Source organism: Cibotium barometz, chromosome 52 (genome assembly GCF_041138505.1).
Source record: "Cibotium barometz isolate CiBa-2024 chromosome 52, ASM4113850v1, whole genome shotgun sequence".
Classification (NCBI taxonomy): Eukaryota; Viridiplantae; Streptophyta; class Polypodiopsida; order Cyatheales; family Cibotiaceae; genus Cibotium; species Cibotium barometz.
In genome coordinates this window covers 9,791,959-9,815,092 of record NC_141097.1, presented here as the reverse complement: position 1 = coordinate 9,815,092, position 23,134 = coordinate 9,791,959, and the positions used below count along the sequence as shown (strand labels likewise).

General features: G+C 44.0%; 1 protein-coding gene across 2 annotated transcripts; it reads left to right on the top strand.

Moving 5' to 3' along the window:
- The first annotated feature begins 560 nt into the window (after positions 1–560).
- Positions 561–22,627, top strand: LOC147608772 (uncharacterized). Of its 2 annotated transcripts, none has more exons than XM_086788510.1 (10): positions 561–1,255; positions 1,925–2,022; positions 2,119–2,167; positions 2,326–2,408; positions 19,213–19,277; positions 19,405–19,466; positions 21,744–21,803; positions 21,935–21,970; positions 22,102–22,170; positions 22,264–22,627. In XM_086788510.1, exons 1-10 carry the CDS (start codon positions 632–634, stop codon positions 22,315–22,317), a joined length of 1,200 nt encoding a protein of 399 aa, XP_086644636.1. In that variant the 5' UTR covers positions 561–631; the 3' UTR covers positions 22,318–22,627. The 2 variants fall into 2 exon arrangements, with proteins under 2 accessions (XP_086644636.1, XP_086644637.1); XM_086788511.1 differs by having other exon boundaries at positions 562–1,255; positions 22,105–22,170.
- The last annotated feature ends 507 nt before the right edge of the window (positions 22,628–23,134 follow it).

The window sequence follows — 23,134 nt, the reverse complement described above, 5'->3', positions numbered from 1 at the left end:
GTGATGCTTCCTACTACTCTGCCCATCCAAGAGGGAACCAACTTGATACAAGAAGAGGTAAATAATGGTTTCAAGGTCTCAACAACATATACCCCAACAACACAAGGCACTCCTTCTAGTGGAAGAAATAATGTGGAGGTTTAGTGAGTTTCTACTAATTGGACCATGGACATAACACAAAAAGATGGAGTGTATATAAAGTGGAGGAGAGGAATATCCATAAAACTAAGAAGAGATCATGTAGTGCATTTGACATTCATGCAAAAGTACTAATAAACAAGGTCATTTGACACTCATGCACTAGCATTAATAAACAAGGTCATCAAACAATTTGAACCTTAGGTCTTTGAGATGGAGATTCATGGATTTGCATGTCATGAGGTCTACTACATTGATGGACAAAAGAACCCAAAGAAGAACAAGAAAAATTGTTTTTATTTAGAAAGAGAGAGAGAGAAAGATAGATTATATATATATATATATAATTTAGAAAGAGAGAGAGAGAAAGATAGATTATATATATATAGAGAGAGAGAGAGAGAGAGAGAGATTAACCAAATGGAAAATATTTTCTAAGCAAGCCCAAGGGATCCGTGTTTGAATTCTATCTGTTTGTGACAGAAAGGGAGAGATGGCATGCGCTTGCAGTAGTACCCCCTTCACTTCCTTACCAGGGTCTTCTCCTTCTTCGTGCTCATCGTCATCATCTTCAGCTCCAACCTCTTCTTCCTCTCTCTCCTTCTATCATCATCATCATCATCAACTGCCGCATCTGTCGTCTGGCGGCAACAGCAACAGGTATGCCCTTCGCTGGAACTGCGACAAAAAGCAGGTGGTGGCCTTCGATTTCTTTGTTGCGGCGGTCAAGCAAGAGCAGCCGGCTAAGGCAAAGAGGCCAAGGCAAAGAGGAGGAGGCGGTGGCGATGCCGGGGCAGCTGTGGCAGTGAAGAAGGAGAAGGAGAATGAGAAGGAGAGGGCGAAGAGGGGAATCAGCGGTGGCAGAACCCCCAGTTCTTCAATCACCACCACGAGCAGAGGCGTCAGCAGGCGGCAGAATGATGATGATGAAGATGAAGATGAAGATGAAGATGAAGAGGTCGAAGACGAAGATGTAGAATATGAGGAGTTTTCTCCTCATGATGGTGATGCCGACGATGAGCTGCCGATCCTGCCCATCCCCCCCGCTGGCTTCGTCCTGGCCAACGACGGCAGCGTCTCCCTCATGGCTCCTCCCAATAAGCGCGTCACCACCATCGTATGTATTGCCATTCAACCCTCTCTTTTCATCTGTATCAAATACTAACCCTAACCCTAATCCTAACCCCAAATGCCCAACACACTTTATCATTGAACACCCTAAACACACTGCATCAAACTTTAATCCTAAAAAGACTGTTTGAAGAACACACTACATATACCTTAATACTAATCATACTCTATCATACATTAACCCTAAAAGTGCATATATCAAATACTAACCCTAACCCTAATCCTAACCCCAAATGCCCAACACTCTTTATCATTGAACACCCTAAACACACTGCATCAAACTTTAACCCTAAAAAGACTGTTTGAAAAACACACTACATATACCTTAATACTAATCATACTCTGTCATACATTAACCCTAAAAGTGCATATATCAAATGCTAACCCTAACCCTAATCCTAACCCCAAATGCCATGCCCAACACACTTTATCATTGAACACCCTAAACACACTGCATCAAACTTTAACCCTAAAAAGACTGTTTGAAGAACACACTACATATACCTTAATACTAATCATACTCTATCATACATTAACCCTAAAAGTGCTTATATCATTCCCCCAAGCATGATTCTTAAAAGTTCCTGTCTAGTTTATTTCTTAAAAGTTGCAGCAAGTGAACCCAGTAGTGTCAAATTTTTAATGATTTCCTCAGGTCGATCCTGCAACTGGATTGTCTCTGGATTGCCTAATACGGCGAGTCTTTTCAAGCTCAGATGGCAGACAATGCTTCCTATTGTGCCCTCTCGACACGTAGGTCTCTCCCTGGCCCATGTTACTCCTAGCGTGGCAATCAGCTCTCACATTTCATGAGATAACTTCTAATCTGAGTGTCTGAATTACATTCAGGCCTGTGCAAATCCTAAGGATTGAAGGGGAGGAAGAGGTTTTGAAGGAGGTGTACATCATTACTTTAGTCTTTATGCCGGTGCAAATTAGGTTCATTTCAGTACTAACTATTCCTAAGCTTTGTTGGACTCACAGATAATCAGGCCCAAGTCTTGAGAAGTAGTCGGTGTGTTGAAGTAACTCCACTAACATCTGCTGTGACTGCAGATTACAGATGAAGAGTTGGAGGACGTCTTTCCTACGGCTTCATATGAACTTGCAAAGAGGCGCTTGCATTTAGTATTGAGCGGGTAATCACAGCATTTAAAATTTAGCATACATGGTTTTGTTAGTTTTGAGGGATTAACTCTTGCATAATTCACATGGAAATGTGCACTTTCAACACTTCTACCTTCACGGAGGCTTGATTGATTTGTAGTGAGAGCTGTTCTTCCAATCTGCTTTACTTCACTCCAATATGTCGACATGCTGTAGACTCGTACTAAAGATGCGTTACTTCATTGAGGGAGGTACTATTTAGATTTGCTGGCATGTAAATGCACTTAAGGTTATTAACAAATGGTTGCCTGAAATGTAAGTTAGCTAGGGGGTACACAACCCAGAAGGCATAATCAGACTGGAAATATATGAAGTGGCTCTCATGAAGGATAATTAAAGCTAATTGAGTATCAATAACTTACTAATTAATGACGCAGTGTAATGCGACTTGAAAGTTAATGACACACCCTCATGCAACTGTCGGAATACGCAGCGGATATGAGACAAACTGCTGAGAGCACAACGTAGCAAGACACCAACATGAAGATGAGCAAACGCAAGAGATCCGCCAGCCTGGAAAACACTGAACTGTGTGTGGAAGAGAAAATGCAGAAGAGAGAGAGTGAAGCTGTGTGAACTCTGCACTATATACAAGATCCGGTACACGATACCCAATGCACAATGGAGTGGGGGCACGGGTGGTATTTATACCACCCCCCTATGCTGGTCGGCCAGCAAAAAGGCAGCCGACTGGCTACTGGACAAGCTCACGACTGCATCAAGCAGTCAGCCAGCAGGTAGACAGTCAGCCAGGTACAGCTCCAGGCGGCCAGCAAAAACAGCTCCACGAGTCACGACCATGAAAAAATACAGAAAGTGGGAAAAAATGGAGGAACATTGAGCAATGCTCATGGGCGGGCACACCCACAACGAAAGCCCTCTGTGAGATAATGTACAGAAAGGAGATGACTGCTAACACCCCCTCTCAGCTTCTAGATGTGGAACCAACCCCAACAAGCTGGAGTGCTACCGGAGCGTCGCCTGAGGTAGAGCTTTCGTGAAGAGGTCTGCCGCATTGTCCTCCGTTGAGCAAAACTCTAGCAAGATGTCATTAGCAAAAAACTTCTCACGAATAAAGTGACTTTGGATGACTGTGGGTTCCTCTTGTGGAAACCCAATCTTGCCAAGTAACCTTTGCAATCGCACCACCTCGCAAGCATCACCACAAGCAGCCCGGTACTCTGTCTCTGTAGTACTCTGTCTATGTAGACGACAAGGCAATAGTTGGCTGCCTCTTGCTGTTCCATGAAACAGCTCTTGAGCCGAGGATAAGACTGTAGCCTGATGTAAATCTCCTCGTGTCTGGATCTCCTCCCCAATCTGAGTCACTCCAATCGGGGAGTCTGATTCCATCTGTCGTTCCCCCTCTAGGATCATAGCAGAGTCCAAGATCCTTTGTACGCTATAGAAACTGCAAGATCCGCAACCCCGCGTCCCAATGAGTCTTCAAAGGCATCTGCAGAAATGAGCTTAATAATCCCACCTAGGTGTTATACCTTTTCATGGAAGGCAGACAAGGGCTGCAAGAACATTGTACCTTTTTGTACTTTATGATATACTGAATACTCATCTCTCTCTCTCTCTCTCTCTCTCTCTCTTTCTCTCTCTTCTGCATGCGTTTTGCATCAGCATGTTCCCAGATGGTGTTTAGGTCTGAAAGAAGACTCTCAGAGCTTCTGCATGTGACATTGGTATCGGAGCTTCAGGCTGGTTCTAAGATCGCGCATGGATGAAACCATCACGTGTGTCTTGATCTTGTGGTGGTGTGGGAATCAGGCAACTTTGTCTCAGCATGGCTAACCATTGATTCAGTCCCAGATGAAGGTGTGGAGGTCCAAGGTACAGGAAAGTGCACAAGAACGAGGCCCAAGGCAAGGAACACAAGACATGGAAGAATTCCCAGGAGGTTGGGTGGTGGTGTTCCACAAAGCCCAAGGGGATGGTAGTCCTTTGAGTCATGTCCTTGGGGCACACCAGGAAAGGCTTTCAGGCAACGGTTCCAGGGGAGCTTGATCCTCCAAGGGGTGGAGTGAGAGTGCCAGACTCGTTTCTCAAGATAGAAGACCAGAGACACTGTTCAGGGATAGGACACGAACAGAGTGGGGACTGGATGGAACGATGCATAGATCTTCGTCGGATTTGGAGACCGGGCCGGTGTTCAGTGAAAAGGTTGCTAGAGTAGGAAGGATGACAGAGGGACTCTGGGAATATAGAATTGAATGATGACAGTCATCCAAGAATACAGATTGGAATCCTATCATCAAGTTTAGCAGAGGGGGATGTCATGTGCAAGACATGCGTTGGTTGAACCTAGAGCTATTACTAAGGAGAACAACAAGATAAAGACTGAGTAGAACCAGAGATTAGGAGCAGGTATTGCTGATTTGGCAAGGACTTGATTGTTGGTGGACCTGGAGGGATTGTCAGCCAGTATATTCAAGAATATGTCTAGTTGGCTGCAGCAAAAGTTGGGTATTTGTCCAGGTAGCTGGCCGATTAGCAATCGGCTAGTTGATGGTGTCTTTTCCAGCCTATAAAAGGCATCCTTGCTCTTCGATTTAAGGCATTCAGCCCTAGCTTGGGGCTGGGTCTAGACATAGGCTTAGACTAGGTGTTACACCTTTCCATGGAAGGCAGCCAAGGGCTGCAAGAACATTGTACCTTTTTGTACTTTATGATATATTGAATACTCAACTATCTCTCTTTCTTTCTCTCTCTTTTGCATGCGTTTTGTATCAGCATGTTTCTTGATGGTGTTTAGGGCTGAAAGAAGACTCCCAGAGCTTCCGCTTGTGACACTGACCACTGTCTTTCCTCTTTTTCTCATAGAGTGAAACACAATCTGTTGTGGTTGCAAAATTTCTTCTTGCTCTTCCACCTTTGGTGGGTCCTCCAATGTGGGTTTCTCTGGGGGTGGTCTTGTATATGGTTTTAATAATCTCACATGGAAGGCATTATGTATCCTCCAATGACTTGGAAGGTCCAACCGATAACATTCATCGTTGATCTTCTTTGTAAGCTGAAAAGGTCCATAATACCTAGGACCATAGTTGTCGGGTACGAAAAGTTCGATTCGGTACTGTACGTTCAAATACGGTCTCGGAACGCACCGCTAAATTTTAAAAAATAAAAATACGGTGGAGGTACGGTCCATTAAAAAATACTTAAAAATATAAATATAGATGCAAAACTTTTACCCAAAACTTAGAAATTTAGAATGTCGCAAGTTGCATAGAAAATGAAAGTAGACAAATGTACACGTGACATGTCAAAGAGTCATGAATATATATAAAGCCACAAAAGTCGGCATGCCGCATGGGCAAGTACAAAAATGTGAGTACAAAAATGCAAAAAGCCCATAGAGGACTATAGAGGCTAAAAGCCTATGTCACCATCTATGTCAGGAGTCGGGACTCAGAGCTATCGCTAGGCTCTTCAATATCCTCACTAGAGGAGGACACCTTAGAGCTCCCCACCAAAATCCCCATCGCTAAGACCGTTGTCCTCATCATCATATTCGGGCTCTTGAATATCACCATGAACTGCCGAAGAAGACTCCACAATGGAAGCATCCTCAACTCTAATCGCTGTGGAGGTAGAGCTCCGAGAGCCACGTCTTACATAGGTAGCAACTGGGCGATCAAAGCCTCGAGAGCCAAAGGTAAGATTAGGCCGAACCTGTACTCCACCTCCAGCTCGGCGGCCACGACGAGTGCGAGAGACTCATCTATCAATCTCCTCTAGCTCTTTGTAGGGCTCTGCATATATGGTCTCCTCCTCTCCATTACACTCCTTGTGGACACTTTAAGAGTGTCCACCGTCAACTTGAATTCGTCGACGTTTACCTACAAGTTTTATAATTGATTAGGGACTAAATAATAACACATTGAAAGTTATGTAAGTCTAACATGTTACACAACAATATACCTGTCTAGCTTGACTCATATCGTGCATTGCACGCACCATGTGCAAGTTATTTCGGCAATAGACCAGCCGCTCTAACTGTCTCGTGCTCAGTCGATTGCGTAACTTTGTGTGTATAAGTGAGTAGGAACTCCAGTCCTCTCACATGCACTCGAGGAGCAATCCTAATCCACAATAAAAATAAACAATGTTCAGGATTCTAGTATCTACACATAATTTAGTAACTTGGTGCCAAATTCTGGCAATCCGTGTTTTTCAAATTGAAAAGACACTTGAGCATGTCATCTCCGGATCATCCTGAGTCGGATGATTAGAGGGAGAGGAAGAACCATACAATGGAGGATATGCTGAGGGCCATAGTTGCCAGGTGTTTCATGAAACGTGTTTCATAAACGTTTCAGAAACGTTTCATTCATTTTCCAAAAGTTTCAAAAACGTTTCATACAAAAAGGGGAGATACAGGCCTCAAAATTTATATACAGGTTTATAATATGTTAAAAATATGTTGCCTTCCCTACAAAACAATATTAAACATGCATCATTTACACATTAAAACATGTTTACAAGCTAAAGCTAAAGAATCTGGGTGACCCAGTTACAGGGGCACCCAACTGAGTCATTGACCAATTGGCATAAATAAATTGGCAACATCAAGAATCAAGATCTGGATTTCATCACATCAATAATGGCAACTACTCAATAATGGCACTCAAAGTGATCACAAAAAGTTTGAATCTTGAGCTGATACAAAAAAAGCAAACTGCAGTCTGAAATACACAAAGTAAAGCATGCTGAAGCTTGAAAGATGCAATCATGCATGAATGATGACAAATAGTAAACTAGAGGAGGTTGATAGCCCCAAAGACTAGAGTCCTCAATATGGAGTGTGGGCACTGCCAACAGGGCACTCAATCCTCAACATCCTTGATGTCCTCATTAGTACTCTCCTCGGTAGACTCAATGTCACTCTCAAAAGAGGATGATGCTGGCTTAGCCATAGTGGTTGAGTACTTTAGGTACGATGCGGTATGGTACGTGTACATAAAGTACGCATCAAGATAAGTACTTTGTACGCTTGCGTTATTTATATATATATATATACGTATATATATATATATGTATGTATATATATATATATATATATATGTATGTATATATATATATATATATGTATGTATGTATGTATGTATGTATGTATGTACATATGTATACATATACATACATATATACATATGTATATATATATGTATACATACATACATACATACATATATATATATATATATATATATATATATATATATATGTGTGTGTGTGTGTGTGTGTGTGTGTGTGTATATACATATGTATATATATAATATCTAGCATCTATACAAAAATAGCATGAAAGAAAATGATAATGCTAAAATAAAATTTAATCTATGAACTATTGAGCAATGACCACTGACTAAAATAATTAAAAAACGGGCCACATAAGTGTTGTACATGGAACCCCATATTTGGTGCGCAGACCTTATCCGTACGAGGTACGGTACGTATGGAGTGGTACGGAAAGTACTGAAGGTACACATTGGATGAGTACGGGTACGGAATGCAACTATGGGCTCAGCTGCTGCACTTGTTTTAGCTCTGTTGCACTAGTACTAGCACCTCTTGATAATGCTACTGTAGATGCTCGTGTGCCATGAGCAGGTGCCATCAACTCCTCATACAACATGGCATATATTATTGCATTGACCTGACGAGGCTCTATCGGATTGCCCGACTGCCTCAATCAGGCGGAGATTGCAATGGCGCTCCAACTGAGCAGTAGACAACCTGTTTCTCTTCTTTGTATGGAAGAGGGCCCATGTGCTCCAGTTCCTCTCCGCAAGACCCGAACTGCAATCCTATGGGAGGACTTGAATGGTGAGGCTTTTCTGCCATTAAAATACAGAAACTTTGTAAGTACAGGGTACTAAAGTCTAAGTATAATCATCATTGATCGATGTATTATGTAAATAACAGACTTGTGTTTTAGAGTTGTACTCACCAAGTGAGGGCTACTGATCCCATACTTCTCCCACCATGAGACTGGTTGAAGCTGTCTCTCTCGCATGCATGCAGTCTGTCTACCAAATGCGTGGCTGGCATTCCGATACACTAGCCGCTCATCCTGCAAGCGTCTCATGAGCTCCACGTCTCCTCCTGTCCATTTCTGAATGTAATCTTGCCATCCATCTTCCAACTCTTCATTAATATATTGGGCCTCACTACGCCAGGGAGAGTGCAATATGTGGGCAACCGCGTGGATTGGTCTATGGAACCAATCCCACCGGTCATTCCAAACCCGTCGAATGTCCTCAACCTTGAAAATTAGCCATGAATGATCAAAGCTATTAGCTCACTCCTACAGGCTACGATAGATCATAGTACGATACAACTTACAAGTTACAACAAGAAGGCAACTAGTTGGAAGTTCAGTACCTCTCATCTGTCAAGAGAGTGCATCGGTTAAGAGCCTCTCCAATTCGGTCCATGAACTCGTACAAGAGTCCAAGAGTGCTGTCCTCCATGTTAGTGATGCAAAGAACACTATAGATTGGTTGAAGAGCTCTCAATAAAGCCTCTGTCTCCTTCGACCAATCTTCTTGCATCACTCTGCGTGCAAAAGCAACTGCCTTCGGTGCTCATGGTCCTCCCAGCTCATCCACTCTTGACTAACCACTGTGCGCATGAGTCCTATCGGACTCTCACTACCCTCTCAACCACAATGAACATATATGCAAACCTGGTTTGTGAGGGCTTCAAAAGATCAAGGTCACTATTGGCACGAAACATTGCCAAGACCTTGTGTCATGTGCACAGTGTGTATCTACCGTGTGCTACACGCACACAAGACTAGCTTCGAGGTTTGGGGAAGCTTGGAGCTAGGCAGGCTGATTGGCGAGCTGAGTTAGGGATAGACTAACGGGCGGGCACCCAAGTATGGACGGGCGGGCGCCCAAGTGTGGACGCTCGATGACCGGCCAAGAGCCTATAAAAGGGTGGCCAAGGTTAGTCATTAGTCATATAGAGAGTCTCGCGAGTTTGTGAGAGCTCTATGGTCTTGGAGCCTGGATCTAGTGCAGACGTGCACCTGCTTTATGCAGCCAAGGCCGGCAGCAGTCTTGAGAGGCCCGCGAGGGTAGCTTCGTGATGGTATGGGACATCACGAGGTAGAGGCTGGTCGGTACGTCAACCTAGTTAGCTCAGCTCGTGGCTCGGTGGGGACAGCCAAGACTGTGGGCTTGCCCACGGCTGTCATGGTTGGGAGGTGAGTCAGGCCTGCACCCCCTTGTTTGGTTGTTTGTTTGCAGGTTTCGAGTCTCGTACCAGGAACAATCATGAGGAGATCCGGTGGGGGATTTGACAGCGGTATCAGAGCATGCCTCGTGAACGAGCAAGTCGGTAGGTAGAGAAGATGAGGTCGAAGAAAGGTATGTGTTCAAAAAGCTTGCTGTTTTTTCTGTGCATACTGATGTTTTCAGATTCAGTATGTTGTTTTTTCATCATAAGAACCCGTCATGATAGCGATTGTGGTCTAGAAAGGGTTGTTTGCTTTGCAAAGAAGAGGAAAGATGTTTGTGCAGTCGCACGAATTGCAGAGAGAACGGAAAAAAAAAGCACGTTGCTTTTGGCGAGAGAGAGAGAGAGAGGAAGCACAAGAGGCGGTTGTGGCAGTGCTGGTCGGACCGAGCGAGGCAGGTGGGCAGGCGTTTAGAAGTCGTACCTATGCAGGCGGCAAGGCTGGCAGCCGGCCAAGCGTACGAAGGAAGCCTTGCTGGCGAGTGCCTAGGGCTATGTAGGCAGGCGGCAAGGCTTGCGTAGCCAGGCGACCAGGCGCCTAGGCCTGCGTAGCCAGGCGGCATGCGCCTTGGCCTACGTAGCCAGGCGACCAGACTGGCAGGCGCCTGGGCCAGGCCTATGCAGACAACCGAGCCTGGGCGTAGGCCAGCGCATGCAGCCTTGGTCGCTTGAGCAAAGGTGGCATCTGTAGGTTGGCGTGGCGCCGGCAGGAAGGCTGGCGAAAGCAGCAATGCATGTGATGCCAGCAGGTAGGCCGACAGCGTTAATCCAGGAGGGAAGAGAAAAAAAAACAAGGAAAGCAGTCGCCGATTTGGGCTTGCTTTCGTTTTTTGTTTTTAAGTTTATTTTTTTAAAAAAAGTTTAAAAGTCCCCTCCAAGGTTTAAAGGTGTTAAAAAAAAAAGAAGAAAGAAAGTAGAATATATATATATATATATATATATATATATATATATATATATATAAACACAAAAGCAAAAGCTCAAGTAGCTTTTGGGGCAGGCTATATAAACCCCTTAAGTGCAGTTTTCAAGCTCTCAAGCTCTCAAGTTCCCTTGCACTTTTATTGTGCAAAGATCGAATTTTCTCTCCACTTGTCCTCTTCACGATGTCGACCCAAGAATCGGAGTTGGAGCCCCTTGTCAAACGCGAAGGCTTGCCGGCTATACGGAAGATACCGATGCCGATCTTTTTGACGATTATGTGTCAAAATCAGATTTCCAAGAGTTCAAAGTAGCTCTCGAAGCTTCTTCGTCGGAACGTCAGTCACAAATCGCAGCCCAGATGCAAGCTTTGCAAAAACCCATCGCTCTCTTGATCGCTATCCTCTCTACTCTATCGGGTATGGATACCTTGGCCTCTGCTTTAGGCCCCAACATTACTCCGGAACCGTTCGGGAGCGAGCAAAAGCAGCGTACCAAGGAGATCGTGGACACTTGGCTACATAAGTGGCAAGTTCACTTTCAGTTTTATCCATATGATGGAAAAAAGATTCAGTTAGCAACAGGTTTCCTCTCCGGCAAAGCTTTGCTTTGGTGGAAGGAACTCAACCCTAAGCCAACAACTTGGGCACAATTCGAAGACGTCTTCAAGAAGGAATTCCTCAAGAAAGAGGATGATTATGATGTTGCCCGGTTTTCAGCTTTGACCATGATCTCGCAGCACCTCACTTATGAGGTCTACCTCCAGAAGTGTAGGGACTTGCAGATGAAAGCTACAAAGATGGATCCCACTACTCTTTTGGGGTTCTTCGTAGGTGGTTTACCAGACTCATATTGTTTATAGGTTAAAAATAACAAATGCAAAACATTGGACGAGGCCATTCATTCAGCTCGTATCTATGATGACACAATGGTCTCTTCCAAATCGAAACCCGTTACCGAGCAGGGGAACAAGCATAAAAGAAAGTTCTCCGCACCTATGGCTAACACGACTAAAGGAAAGTCTTCGGACCAACCTTCCAAGAATTCAAGTTCGACACCAGCGAAGAAGAAACGACTCCTTAGGGCTTTAAAGCTCAAGAAGGAAGGACGTTGTTTTATCTGCGAAGAAAAAGGACACATACGTAACGAGTGCCCAAAGCAAAAGGGTGCGAAGATCAACGCAGGACCCAAGCCAAAGGCAGCTAACCAGTTGTCTTTGACAGGTACGTCAATTGCTGTACTTTCTCGTCCTAGTACTTATTCTGATTGTCTGTTCAACTCTAAAGTATTTGGCTTGCATGATCTTCTCTGCGTTTATGGAAAAGTGAATGGCCATAAGATTCACATTCTTCTAGACCATGGCAGCTCACAGAACTTTGTTAACTACAAACTTGTGCAAAAATTGAGTCTTGATATGACACCCAGCGATCATACCTATGAGGTACGCCTACTTGCGGGAAGGCAAGTATGGGATCAAAAGATGGAGATGCTTTCAGTCCAGATTCAGGACTACAAAGATACTTTGGAATGCTATGTTATGCATCTAGAAAATGTAGACTTGTTATTAGGGATTGAGTGGTTTAAGACTCTTCAAGTCCAAATAGATTGGTCTAGTCATATTTTTTCTTTTCAGCATAGGGACACCCAGTATAGTATTTTAGGTGATTGTATTCATCCATCTCAGGGACCTCTTGTAAATACAATTGATTTTGGAAATATAATGGATTCTTCTTTGTATACCGCTTTCCATTGTGTATTGATTTCACTTTCTTTATTTTTCATACCTTCCATGGATGTCAATGAATTAAGTATGTTTGAAAGCAAAGAATTACAGAAGATACTTGATTCGTTTCAAGACGTATTTTCTAAGGAACTGCCATCGGGTTTACCACCTGAATGGGTAGTAGATCATCGTATTGACTTGATCCCTGGTGCTCATCCTGTCAGTATTCCACCTTACAGGATGAGCCAAGCTGAGGAAGATGAGTTGGGTAAACAACTCGAAGATTATTTGAGGATAGGTCAGATCCGTCCAAGTAAATCACCTTGGGGTGCACCTGTGTTGCTTAGGAGAAAGAAGGACAACACCTGGAGAATGTGTAGATTACAAGAGATTGAACAAGCTGACAATTAAGAACCGTTATCCTCTCCCTAGATCAGATGACCTGATTGACCGGTTAGCAGGAGCGAAATATTTCACGAAGATAGATTTACGTATTGGCTATCACCAGATACGCATTCATGAAAGGCGTCGAAAGAACCGCCTTTCGGACTAGGTATGGCCATTACGAGTTTCTCGTATTACCTTTTGGGTTAACCAATGCTCCAGCCACTTTTCAGCAAATGATGAACGATCTTTTTTGTGAACATTTGGGAAAATTTATGGTGGTGTTCCTAGATGATATTTTGATATATAGTCATACTCTTGAGGATCATGTTAGACACCTCACGATTGTCTTATCTATTTTAAGACAGAATCGACTATATGCTAAATTAAGTAAATGTGAGTTCTTTATGACCGACATCATTTACTTGGGACACAACATCACTCGAGATGGATTGAGCATTGACTATGACTGAGCTCAGAAAGTTCTGGACTGGCCTATACCGCGAACAGTGAAACAACTTCGTTCTTTTCTTGGTTTTGTTGTTTTTCTTCGGAAATCTGTACGGGAGTACTCTCAGCTCACACTACCGATGACCGATTTGTTGAAAGGTCGTGGACGTAAGTCCAACCAACCTATCATTTGGAATAAAGATCTAGATATGGCCTTCAGACTTTTAAAAGATAAAGTCAAGGAAGCACCTATCTTAGCATTATCCGATCCTAGTCGGCCTTATGTTCTTGAAACTGATTCCAGTGACTATGCTATCGGGGCTGCTCTATTTCGAGATGGTAGACCGGTTGCTTTTGAAAGTAAAAAGCTAGACGACACTCAATCTCGTTGGCCAACCCTTGAGAAGGAGCTTTATGCTGTGATTCATGCTCTCAAGGTTTGGAGACATTATTTATATGGCTCCAAGTTTGTGGTATTGATGGTATTGACTGATCATCAGTCAATCAAGTATGTGTGTGATACGGATGATTTGAGAGGAAGGAAAGCTCGTTGGGTTGAGTTAATGCAAGATTTTGATTTTGAGATTCGTTATCGGAAAGGGTCCATGAATAGTGTTGCAGATGTGCTTAGTCGAATTCGAGAGGTGAATACTTTGTCGTTCACCGAGATTTCTACTGACTTATTTCAGTCATTGAGAGGGCTTTGCAGGACTGATAGTTATTTTGGTCCATTTTGGCAGAAGATCCAAAAGACAGAGTTCATGGGAGGATTACCTTTCTGTGTTAGATTTTGCATATAACAGTACTAAGCATACGAGTACAGGTTTTAGTCCTTTCATGCTTATGTATGGTTTTCAACCTAGATGACCTGCTATAATAGGATTCTCAGGACTTCAGCATGATGCAGCGCGGAATTTTTTGCAAGATATGCAGGAAATGTTACAAGTTGCGAAGGAATCTATTAGAAGTGCTCAAGACCGAGACAGATTTTATTCTAATAGACATCGTTCACCCAGAGAGTTCTATGAAGGAACGATGGTATATTTGCGAGTTCCGAAAGATTCCGAGACTTTATGGACAGGTCGATCTCCGAAATTATCCCCTAGATGCTGTGGACCATTTCATATTACACGACGGATTGGTTCAGTTGCATATGAATTGGATTTGCCTTCTCATGTGAAAGTTCATCCTGTATTTCATGTTAGTAGACTTAAGGAAGTACTGGGTGGAACGGACCAGTTAGTTACTCCTCAAGAAATTATAGATGTCGAGGACATGACATTTGTTCCGCACGAACTTGAAAAGATTCTTGGATTTCGTGAAAGAAGATTGCGTAATACGCTTATCACAGAATACAAGATCGAGTGGAAGGATCATGTTGAGGAGGACGCTACATGGGAGACATTAACTACTCTTCAGAGAGATTACCCTGGCTTTTTAGTGAGCTCAAGAGTGAGCTCTTAGAGGAAGGGGAGTATGTCATGTGCACAGTGTGTATCTACCGTGTGCTACACGCACACAAGACTAGCTTCAAGGTTTGGGAAAGCTTGGAGCTAGGCAGGCTGATTGGCGAGCTGAGTTAGGGATAGACTAACGGGCGGGCACCCCAGTATGGACGGGCGGGCGCCCAAGTGTGGACGCTCGATGATCGGCCAAGAGCCTATAAAAGGGTGGCCAAGGTTAGTCATTAGTCATATAGAGAGTCTCGCGAGTTTGTGAGAGCTCTATGGTCTTGGAGCTTGGATCTAGTGCAGACGTGCACCTGCTTTATGCAGCCGAGGCCGGCAGCAGTCTTAAGGCCCGCGAGGGTAGCTTCGTGATGGTATGGGACGTCACGAGGTAGAGGCTGGTCGGTACGTCAACCTAGTTAGCTCAGCTCGTGGCTCGGTGGGGACAACCAAGACTGTGGGCTTGCCCACGGCTGTCATGGTTGGGAGGTGAGTCAGGCCTGCACCTCCTTCTTGTTTGTTTGTTTGCAGGTTTTGAGTCTTGTACCAGGAACGATCATGAGGAGATCCGGTGGGGGATTTGACACCTTGGGCCTCTTGGTAACGAACTTCAGCAAGCTACGCGCAATGTCAAAGATGTCAGCAATCCACCTAATCTTGGCAAGATCTTCAACGAGAAAGTCTAGGCTATGGGATGCACATGGAGTCCATACAATCTGCGGGAACTCATCCTCTAGCATCTGTCCCATAGAGACACAGCTGCTACCATTATCAGTGATCCACTTGCACTATGTTTTGTGGGCCTATCTCCATGATAGTCTCGTGGAGGTGTGACCATATAAATGCTCCTGTCACCACTGTCCCAGGCATAGATGCATCAATGGCACGCAAAAACATAGTGCCCTTGCAAGAGAACACCAAAATATTGTACACATTCCTCTTGCGTATATCTGACCATCCGTCACATAACAATGTGCAACCATACTTGCTCCAAGTGCCTTTGAATGGCTCCATCTCCACTTCCACTGGTTGTTGCTCTCTTATGATCTCTTTAGTGCGCAAGGTCTCATAGGAGGGTCCCTCCCACTCACATCCAATGCGGCTAATTGCCCTCATGGCCTTTTTCCATCATGGTGTGCGCACAATGTGAAAAGACAAAGCACATTGGATGAAAAGCCTAGTGAGTTTCTTAGTTGCATCTTTAATTGCCTGCTTTTGCATGCTTGCTCTCTTTAGAGAGGCTTTGGGTGCTGCGGGCAAAAGGGTTCGTGTTGCCGTGGGAGTGGAACTACCAGCACCCCCAAATCTTGCTTGGCTCTGTGCATCTTCCTCTGAACCCAACCGTGTTCTCTTTGATGCCTCACATGTATCCTCACCAACCCCAATATCCTCAAGCACAGGCCCACAACCGTGTCCTGCCAGTTGCTGTCTTTTCCATTCTTGTAGCTCGGCTTTGATGTCTGCAGGCACAAGTTTGCATGCACCAATGCCTTCCCTGGTTAAACCTGTGAAATGGGCCTTAACACGGATTATGGACCCTCCTGAGTAAACCCCGCAAAAATTGCATTCTTGTAGCTCGGCTTTGATGTCTGCAGGCACAAGTTTGCATGCACCAATGCCTTCCCTGGTTAAACCTGTGAAATGGGCCTTAACACGGATTATGGACCCTCCTGAGTAAACCTCGCAAAAATTGCATTTCCACTTGTGTGTGCCTGAACCACCATATTTAGATACGGGAGTGACATGGGCCCACATGGCATCCTTAGTGCGAGGCATCTTGACAAAAGTAGGGTTGGATTGGCACCCTGGCATGAAAACCCCCAAATTCCAAAATCTGTGTTTTTTTAACAAAATCGAAGAAAAAAAGCACAAATTAGCACAACCAACCTGAGAGTTGGCGGGCATGGAACCTCGGAAGTGCGGTAGGAGCTGATTTGTGCAAGGCAGGAGCTCCTTCAATCAATTTCCCTGTCGCCTCTGACGTTTCCCCCCCCCCGAAAAACGTGCTCTCTAGATAGAAAATGTTGAAAACGTAGGTTTTCCCAAGGAGCATGAAAGAAACGCGTTTCATTCCAATGAAACGTTTCGTTTCATTCAAATGGAATGAAACACGTTTCATTGCAATACTGCTGAGGACATATGTCTCCAAGAGACAGTCTGAGTATGAAAGGTATCTTCCACAGATTGAGTTTGCTTATAACAGTAGTAAACATGAGGCTACTGGTTTTAGCCCATTTATACTTACGTATGGTTAGCAGCCGAAGTCACCCATTGCCGTAGGACTACGGGGTATTTGCAATGGATTTCTTGCATGATATGTAGGAAATATTGAAAGTAGCAACGGAAAGCGTAAAGACTGCTGAAGATCATGCTTAGTATTATGTCATATAGTCCAATGGAACCCAAGTTGGTTCTAGATCAATGTACTAGACGGTCTAGGCGTACCATCTATTGAGAGTACTTGATCAAATGGAAAGGACGGTTTGAGGTTGTGGCTACATGGGAGTCAGTGTGTAGTCTAAGGAGTCACTTTCTTGGATTCCTTGCCGAGGACAACAATGGTTCTTAAGGAGGGAAGTATGTTATGTCCCTAGGCTATCTACGGTTAAGACCTTTAGGCTAGGTTAACCAATCCTATGGGTAAGGCATCTTAAGTGGGGGGTAAGTAGCCACTCAGCTCTTGGATGAGAGCTGGCTTGACAGTAAGCAATTGGATCCTTGTAGCAAGGATACAAGAGGAGTCTTACACTGGCCTAGGTAAGAGGCAACAGACTTGAGTTGATGCTATGGACGTATGTCTGAATCCGGGGATTTGCTTACATAGGGTTGTTTCCTTATGCATTCATGAGGACATGAATTGAACAAGAGGAGGGAAGTATGTTACGTCCAACAAGCCTAAGGTTAGGGCTAGGGACGTGGACTAACCCAGGTTAGGGTTAGGGCTTAGTTGCGACGTGGGGACCTGGAGGGTTCACATGCGGGCTAAGGGCGCTAGCTGGATGATGTCTAGACTGGCTAAGAGGCATAGGACTAATAATGGCTAAGAGCTTATAAATAAAGCAAGAAAGCTTATAAATAATGCAAGGGCCAATTATTTGCTATATAAGTGACCTTGGGGACACTTATGAGTTATTGAGGCATCCACGCGGTAGACATTGGGGCTACCAAGGGTGTGCAAGACCTCATGGCCGTGGAGACGCAATGTTGGAGCCGTTGGTACCAAGCAGGCTCATGCCAATTAGATCTCTGGCTTTGGGATGGTTCAAGGCACTTAACCTATGGTTGGGTGGTGAGTTGCTAACCACAATCTATCGTGGTCATGCGATGTATACGATATCGGGTCTATGAAACCTTGTTAGGGTTTCGGTTCTAAGTCAAATAATCCTTGGGCATGGTCCGTGGAGACCTTACACTCTTGCCTCTTTGGTCTTTGTGTCTCCTTGGACCTCTGAGCACTGTGTGGATCGCAGATGGGAGCTTATTAGGAGCTTTGCTGCATAGCATATCTGACAGGCCCGATGCAGTGAGATTATCGACGGTTTTGCTACCTTGTCTACAAAATCCATTTATGCTTATTGGACTGACCTCAACCACACCCTTAGAGGCCACTAGGGGTGTCTTATTCGTGATTTGGACTGGATGTAGCAGCACAAAGCTGCTTTCTTGCGCACTTAGAGCTTGGACCTTTCTTACACGAGGGGACTTGGGACTCCATTGGCACTACAGGCACTAGTGTGCAACCCCCGAAACAAAAATGTTCTCCCTCTGAAAGTGGCCAGCCAGGGAGGGATCCTCCCCTCTTTGTTCTATGTTTTTTTGAGGTTCTTGATTTCTTGACCTCCTTTGAGGGATGTAATCTGCGTTGAGCAGATCCCTTTTCTCAACTAATAGAAGGATCTTCTCAGAAAAGTAGTGTCCTTAAGGACACCCTGCAGCTATAAAAGCGAGGCTTGGCTCATTTAGACATAAGTTATTTTAGTCTTGGAAGTTGGGCCATTCATAACACTCTTAAGTTAATAAATCAACTAGCCAGAGATCTCTTTGCTAAGCTCCATCATTGTATGACCAAGCAGAATATAGGTACATCAGAGAAGCAACAAGGACATGGTAAGGTTTGGCTAGTGACTGCCTCCTCCCAACCGTTGGCTTCAACTAAATCTATTGGTAAGCCACCCTGAGCTGGAAACAAGATGAACCCAAGCTGGACACCAGGTGACCCCAGTTAGAGCACCACTAGGTAAGACATGCATGTCCCGTACCACGTACCCCTATCCCCACAAGATTATTATTAGGTGACCACTGCCAATGGACTACACCAAGTTGGGCTTCTTGGGAGGCCTCCATTGGCAGGGGCTTCGGGTGACCTCCAAACAGTCCATTATTAGTGCATGGCGTTGCTTAAAAAAAAGCTTCCATCTGTGCAACTGGGATGGGTGCTGTCTGGGCTAGAGCTAGGCTAGAAAGGCTAGGTTTCATTTGCATATTATTAGTTACATATACGACGTATAATTGCCAAGGGTCAAACTATGTAGGTTGCAATTTGAATGCAAATTACAGGAGTCATTATTTGTTGGAATGATTTATCACAATTGGCTGCAGGTACTGTTTGACTCTGCGTGGTGGCTTTTGTTACTCAGAGGATGATGTGATGGACCTTAACACAGGTTTTGTGGAATTCCTGCTCTCTTATTTCTTGAATGATGATTTCTGTGTTTTTATGCTTGTTATATTGTTGTTGAAAGGCTAGCAACGTAAAGCTTTGTTTCTCTCTAACACATGTTTGTGATTCAGTGTATGGTGAAAGTGGTGGTGAATCTTTACATGAAGGTGTGGAAGTAGCTAGCTTCACAACAGTAAGCTTCAAATAGTGGCCTTGTCTTTGATTTTCTCCATAAAGTGCAAAAACATCAGCACCATAGCTCACTGGCTAGGGAGAACATGAGATAAGCATGGGATCAATCCTGTTTCCATGATAACTCAGACTAGGTCTTCCTGCTTCTCATTGGCAAGCATGCATGCACATTTTTTGAGTACTCAGGGATTCTGGTGGAAATTGAGAGACAAGTAGTGTGTGTGTGTGTGTGTGTGTGTGTGTGTGTGTGTGTGAGAGAGAGAGAGAGAGAGAGAGAGAGAGAGAAAGAAGAAAGAAAGGTGTATTAACGTCTACTAGAGGCCGAACTCGACCTATGAGACAAATCAATGTACAATTGTCAATGTTTTCTGGATGCCCATAAAAAAAAGAACAAAATGAACATGAAATAAACTATGAAAGTACTGAGCTAGTGGGGGGGGTGTGATGGATGGAGCACTACTGCTAGAGGCTCAGTATGCAACCTACATGCGTAGGGTATACAAGAATGCAATGCAGATCTGTCTAGCTCCAACCAGTACCATAATGGGGGTGTAATATGTGATACGTAGGCGATGGCAAGGCAAAAATACCTCGGAGCATGATCTCCGGGTGTGAGTGTAAGTGAGCTAGCTGCTCTTGGATATGGTGCTGATGTCGAGCCCGTATCTCTGTGATCTCCCTCTGATGTAGTCTGGGAGTCTGGTACCCTGGTGCTCTCGGTCTCCATCTGGCTCGGAGATCCACAGCGCGCTGAAGTGTAACCCCCTCCTGTGTTAGGGTAGGCACTGGGATAGATCTCTGGAAGAAATTAGTGAGTTGGAGCTGTCGCCCACCTCTCCCTGTGGTATGAGTCCGTATCAGTGTCTCTTTGTGGCGCTGTGTCTCTAACAAGAACTGGCCAAATCTGCATGGAAGTTATTCTTATCCAGCTTCTCAGCCACAATCTATGTTATGCCAGACTGCGGACTCCATGATCTGGCAGAGTGAGGGATGTCCACTGAAGATGGTGGTGTATCTCTCTCTAATGACACTATATGCTCTGAATCTGCATACATTTCCTCAACCTCCTCCTGGCATAGTCTACATATCCTCTCTGCTCTGGGGATCCGTGTTGCCCTACCTACCTCAATCTCAAGCTGGTGTGATGACACTCTGAGCTGGCCAATCGCCACTCGTGCACTGTGAGGCATGTACACATCCATGTATCGAGGTGTCTCTATGAATCCATCCGTTGAGATATGCATAAACTGATCTCTGTAGTATAGCATCTTCGGCGGTAGAGGCTGACTGGGTGTAATCCAAGTCTCTTGAGTGTATTGCTGCCATAAAACCTGCCGAAGGACTATGTTCCTCTCACTGTGAGAGAGCTGGATGTGTGGTGCTTGTATATCATACTGGAAAGGTGGCAGGTGAGAGAGAGAGAGAGAGATTTTTGACATCTACTAAAGACCCAATGGGTCTATGAGACCAAAAAGCATTGCATATGTTCCATACATAATCTGGAAGTCATAAACATGGAAACAACAAAGCGCTAAAGCAAAGAAAATGGCCCACATTTTACATGGGCCCCACATGTACCATGAATGAATGAGGCTCGTCATGTGTCCTCCTCTTATACAGTATACATGGAGTCAATGCCCACAGGCTGGAGTGGTGCTGCTCTATGGTGCGGGATAATGTCTGGATCTCGAAGGGTCTGTGCCCGATCTGTGATGACTCCATGTGTGCGAGGGGCTAGTGGATCCTGAGTTCCACAGGCTCCCTCGTGGGCAAGCTCAGGTGTCTTTTCCATGGTTGCTTTGACTGGGCTGGGTTTCTGCCACAGTAATCTGGTGATCCTGTGTGTGTGTGTGTGTGAGAGAGAGAGAGAGAGAGAGAGAGAGAGGTGAGGGGGGAGGGATTCTTTCCAAAGGTTATGATGAAAGATTGAAATATAGTACCTCAAATATTCCTAATTCAAAGAGTCTTAAAATATATATTCTCTTACATGTTTAAGCAAGCAATCACTGAGAACCTCCCCCTCACTATCCTCATTGAATTCAATAGGAATAGTGTCAACACAAGGATGTCTTGAAGTGAAATTCTTGAATGCTACAGTTAGATAATGCAAGGCTAAAATACTTCATTTTGACTTCAGGGTTTAGGATTACTGCCTTTAGGGTTTAGTTTTTGGGCTTTAAGGTGTGAAGAAATCTGGAAGTTATTTGTTCATTGTGCCAAGATGCCAAAAGCATCACTCTTGAACATGTTTACTATGCTATTGTCATTGCATTTGCAGAAAGGTTCTGAATACCTGGTTTACACACCTTTCGACCCTCTCATGTTCGTGTCATACAAGGTAAAGCTGGCAAGTAGTGTTGGAAATTCTCATCTTCTTCGTCAAATCCAATATTGTCCTTGAAAATTGTTGTATTACAATTGTGAGCAAGGCGGTGAAGTATGGTGGCCTTGGTGATGGTTCTCTTACAGGATGACGAGAATGGGGAGCTGATAATAGCTGATGATGTAAAAATTCCTTACATCTCAAAGCATTTCCATTCTATTTATACCATTTTTATGTATATACTCATAACTCTGCACAGAATTACATTTTTGGTAAAAATGGAGTGTTTGCCATGTGCTTTGTACACTTATAGCAGGAATTGCTGGATGATGAGGCTGTTCTAGATGCAATCGATGAAGAAAAGGAGTTCCAAGCATATATGGTATGGGTTTTGATTATTCGAAATTGCATGAAATGCTAAATTTGGATAGTTGCAGCTGGCAGAGAACTTGACAAGTCTTTGAATTTGTGTCAGGATGAGGAGATTGCAATGAATGAGAGTGAAGATGAGGAATCTGAGTCTGATTAGTGGAGGATGCACTAATCAGAAGACATTCCTCCAATTAGTAGAGGATGCACTGATCCAGAAGATATTCCTCAGATTCATGCATAGAGCATGCATGATTCAGTGCACACTGCAATTACATGCAGGACATTCCGCATTGAGTATAGAATTTGCTTGTCTTGTGAGGAACGTCGAACAAGCTCTCTTGAGTGCACATGAATGTTGATGAGTGGGTGTTAGCCATTGGTATATATATGGCAGATATTAACTTTTGAGATCCATCTTGTCAAAATAGGAAAGTGTGGAATATATATCATTGTCAAAACCGTTCTCCTGCAATTTGTCACAAAGCTTATCTAACAGGTTTGAAGTTATGTCCTTCTCTCTCTCTATCTCTCTCTCTTTCTCTCATTGTGAACACTGGAGCTCTATTTTCTAGATTTTTAGGAACATGTTCATGGTGAATGTATGAATCTTTATGAGTTCTTTTGTATTAACCCTTAGGAGTGTTCTTGTGATATCCGTAGGCACCTTAAGCTATTTTGCTAGGTGGTTAATGCGATGACAAAATTCTGCAGACATTTTCTAAGATCTCATGTATGCATGAGATTTATCTTGAGCTAGTGTGCATTGTATGGTTATGCGTATTGATGCTGTTATGGTAGATATAATAATTTGGCTTTCTTGGATGCTTCAAAACAAGCTTTCTTTTGCCTCTAGTTTTGAGAATAAGCATATCCAATAATGTAGATACGTTTGATTCATCTGGATTTGTATTAATGTTAATAGTTATACAAATGCTATGATTGTTGAGTCATGAACGTCAATAGGGTGTCCAAGC

Bases quoted from the DNA above. Each gene is read 5' to 3' on its own strand.
- LOC147608772 (XM_086788510.1), top strand. From the start codon at position 632: ATGGCATGCGCTTGCAGTAGTACCCCCTTCACTTCCTTACCAGGGTCT. The intron at 2,023-2,118 runs GTAGGTCTCTCC...AATTACATTCAG, and splicing joins CTATTGTGCCCTCTCGACAC to GCCTGTGCAAATCCTAAGGA. The intron at 22,171-22,263 runs GTATGGGTTTTG...AATTTGTGTCAG, and splicing joins AGGAGTTCCAAGCATATATG to GATGAGGAGATTGCAATGAA.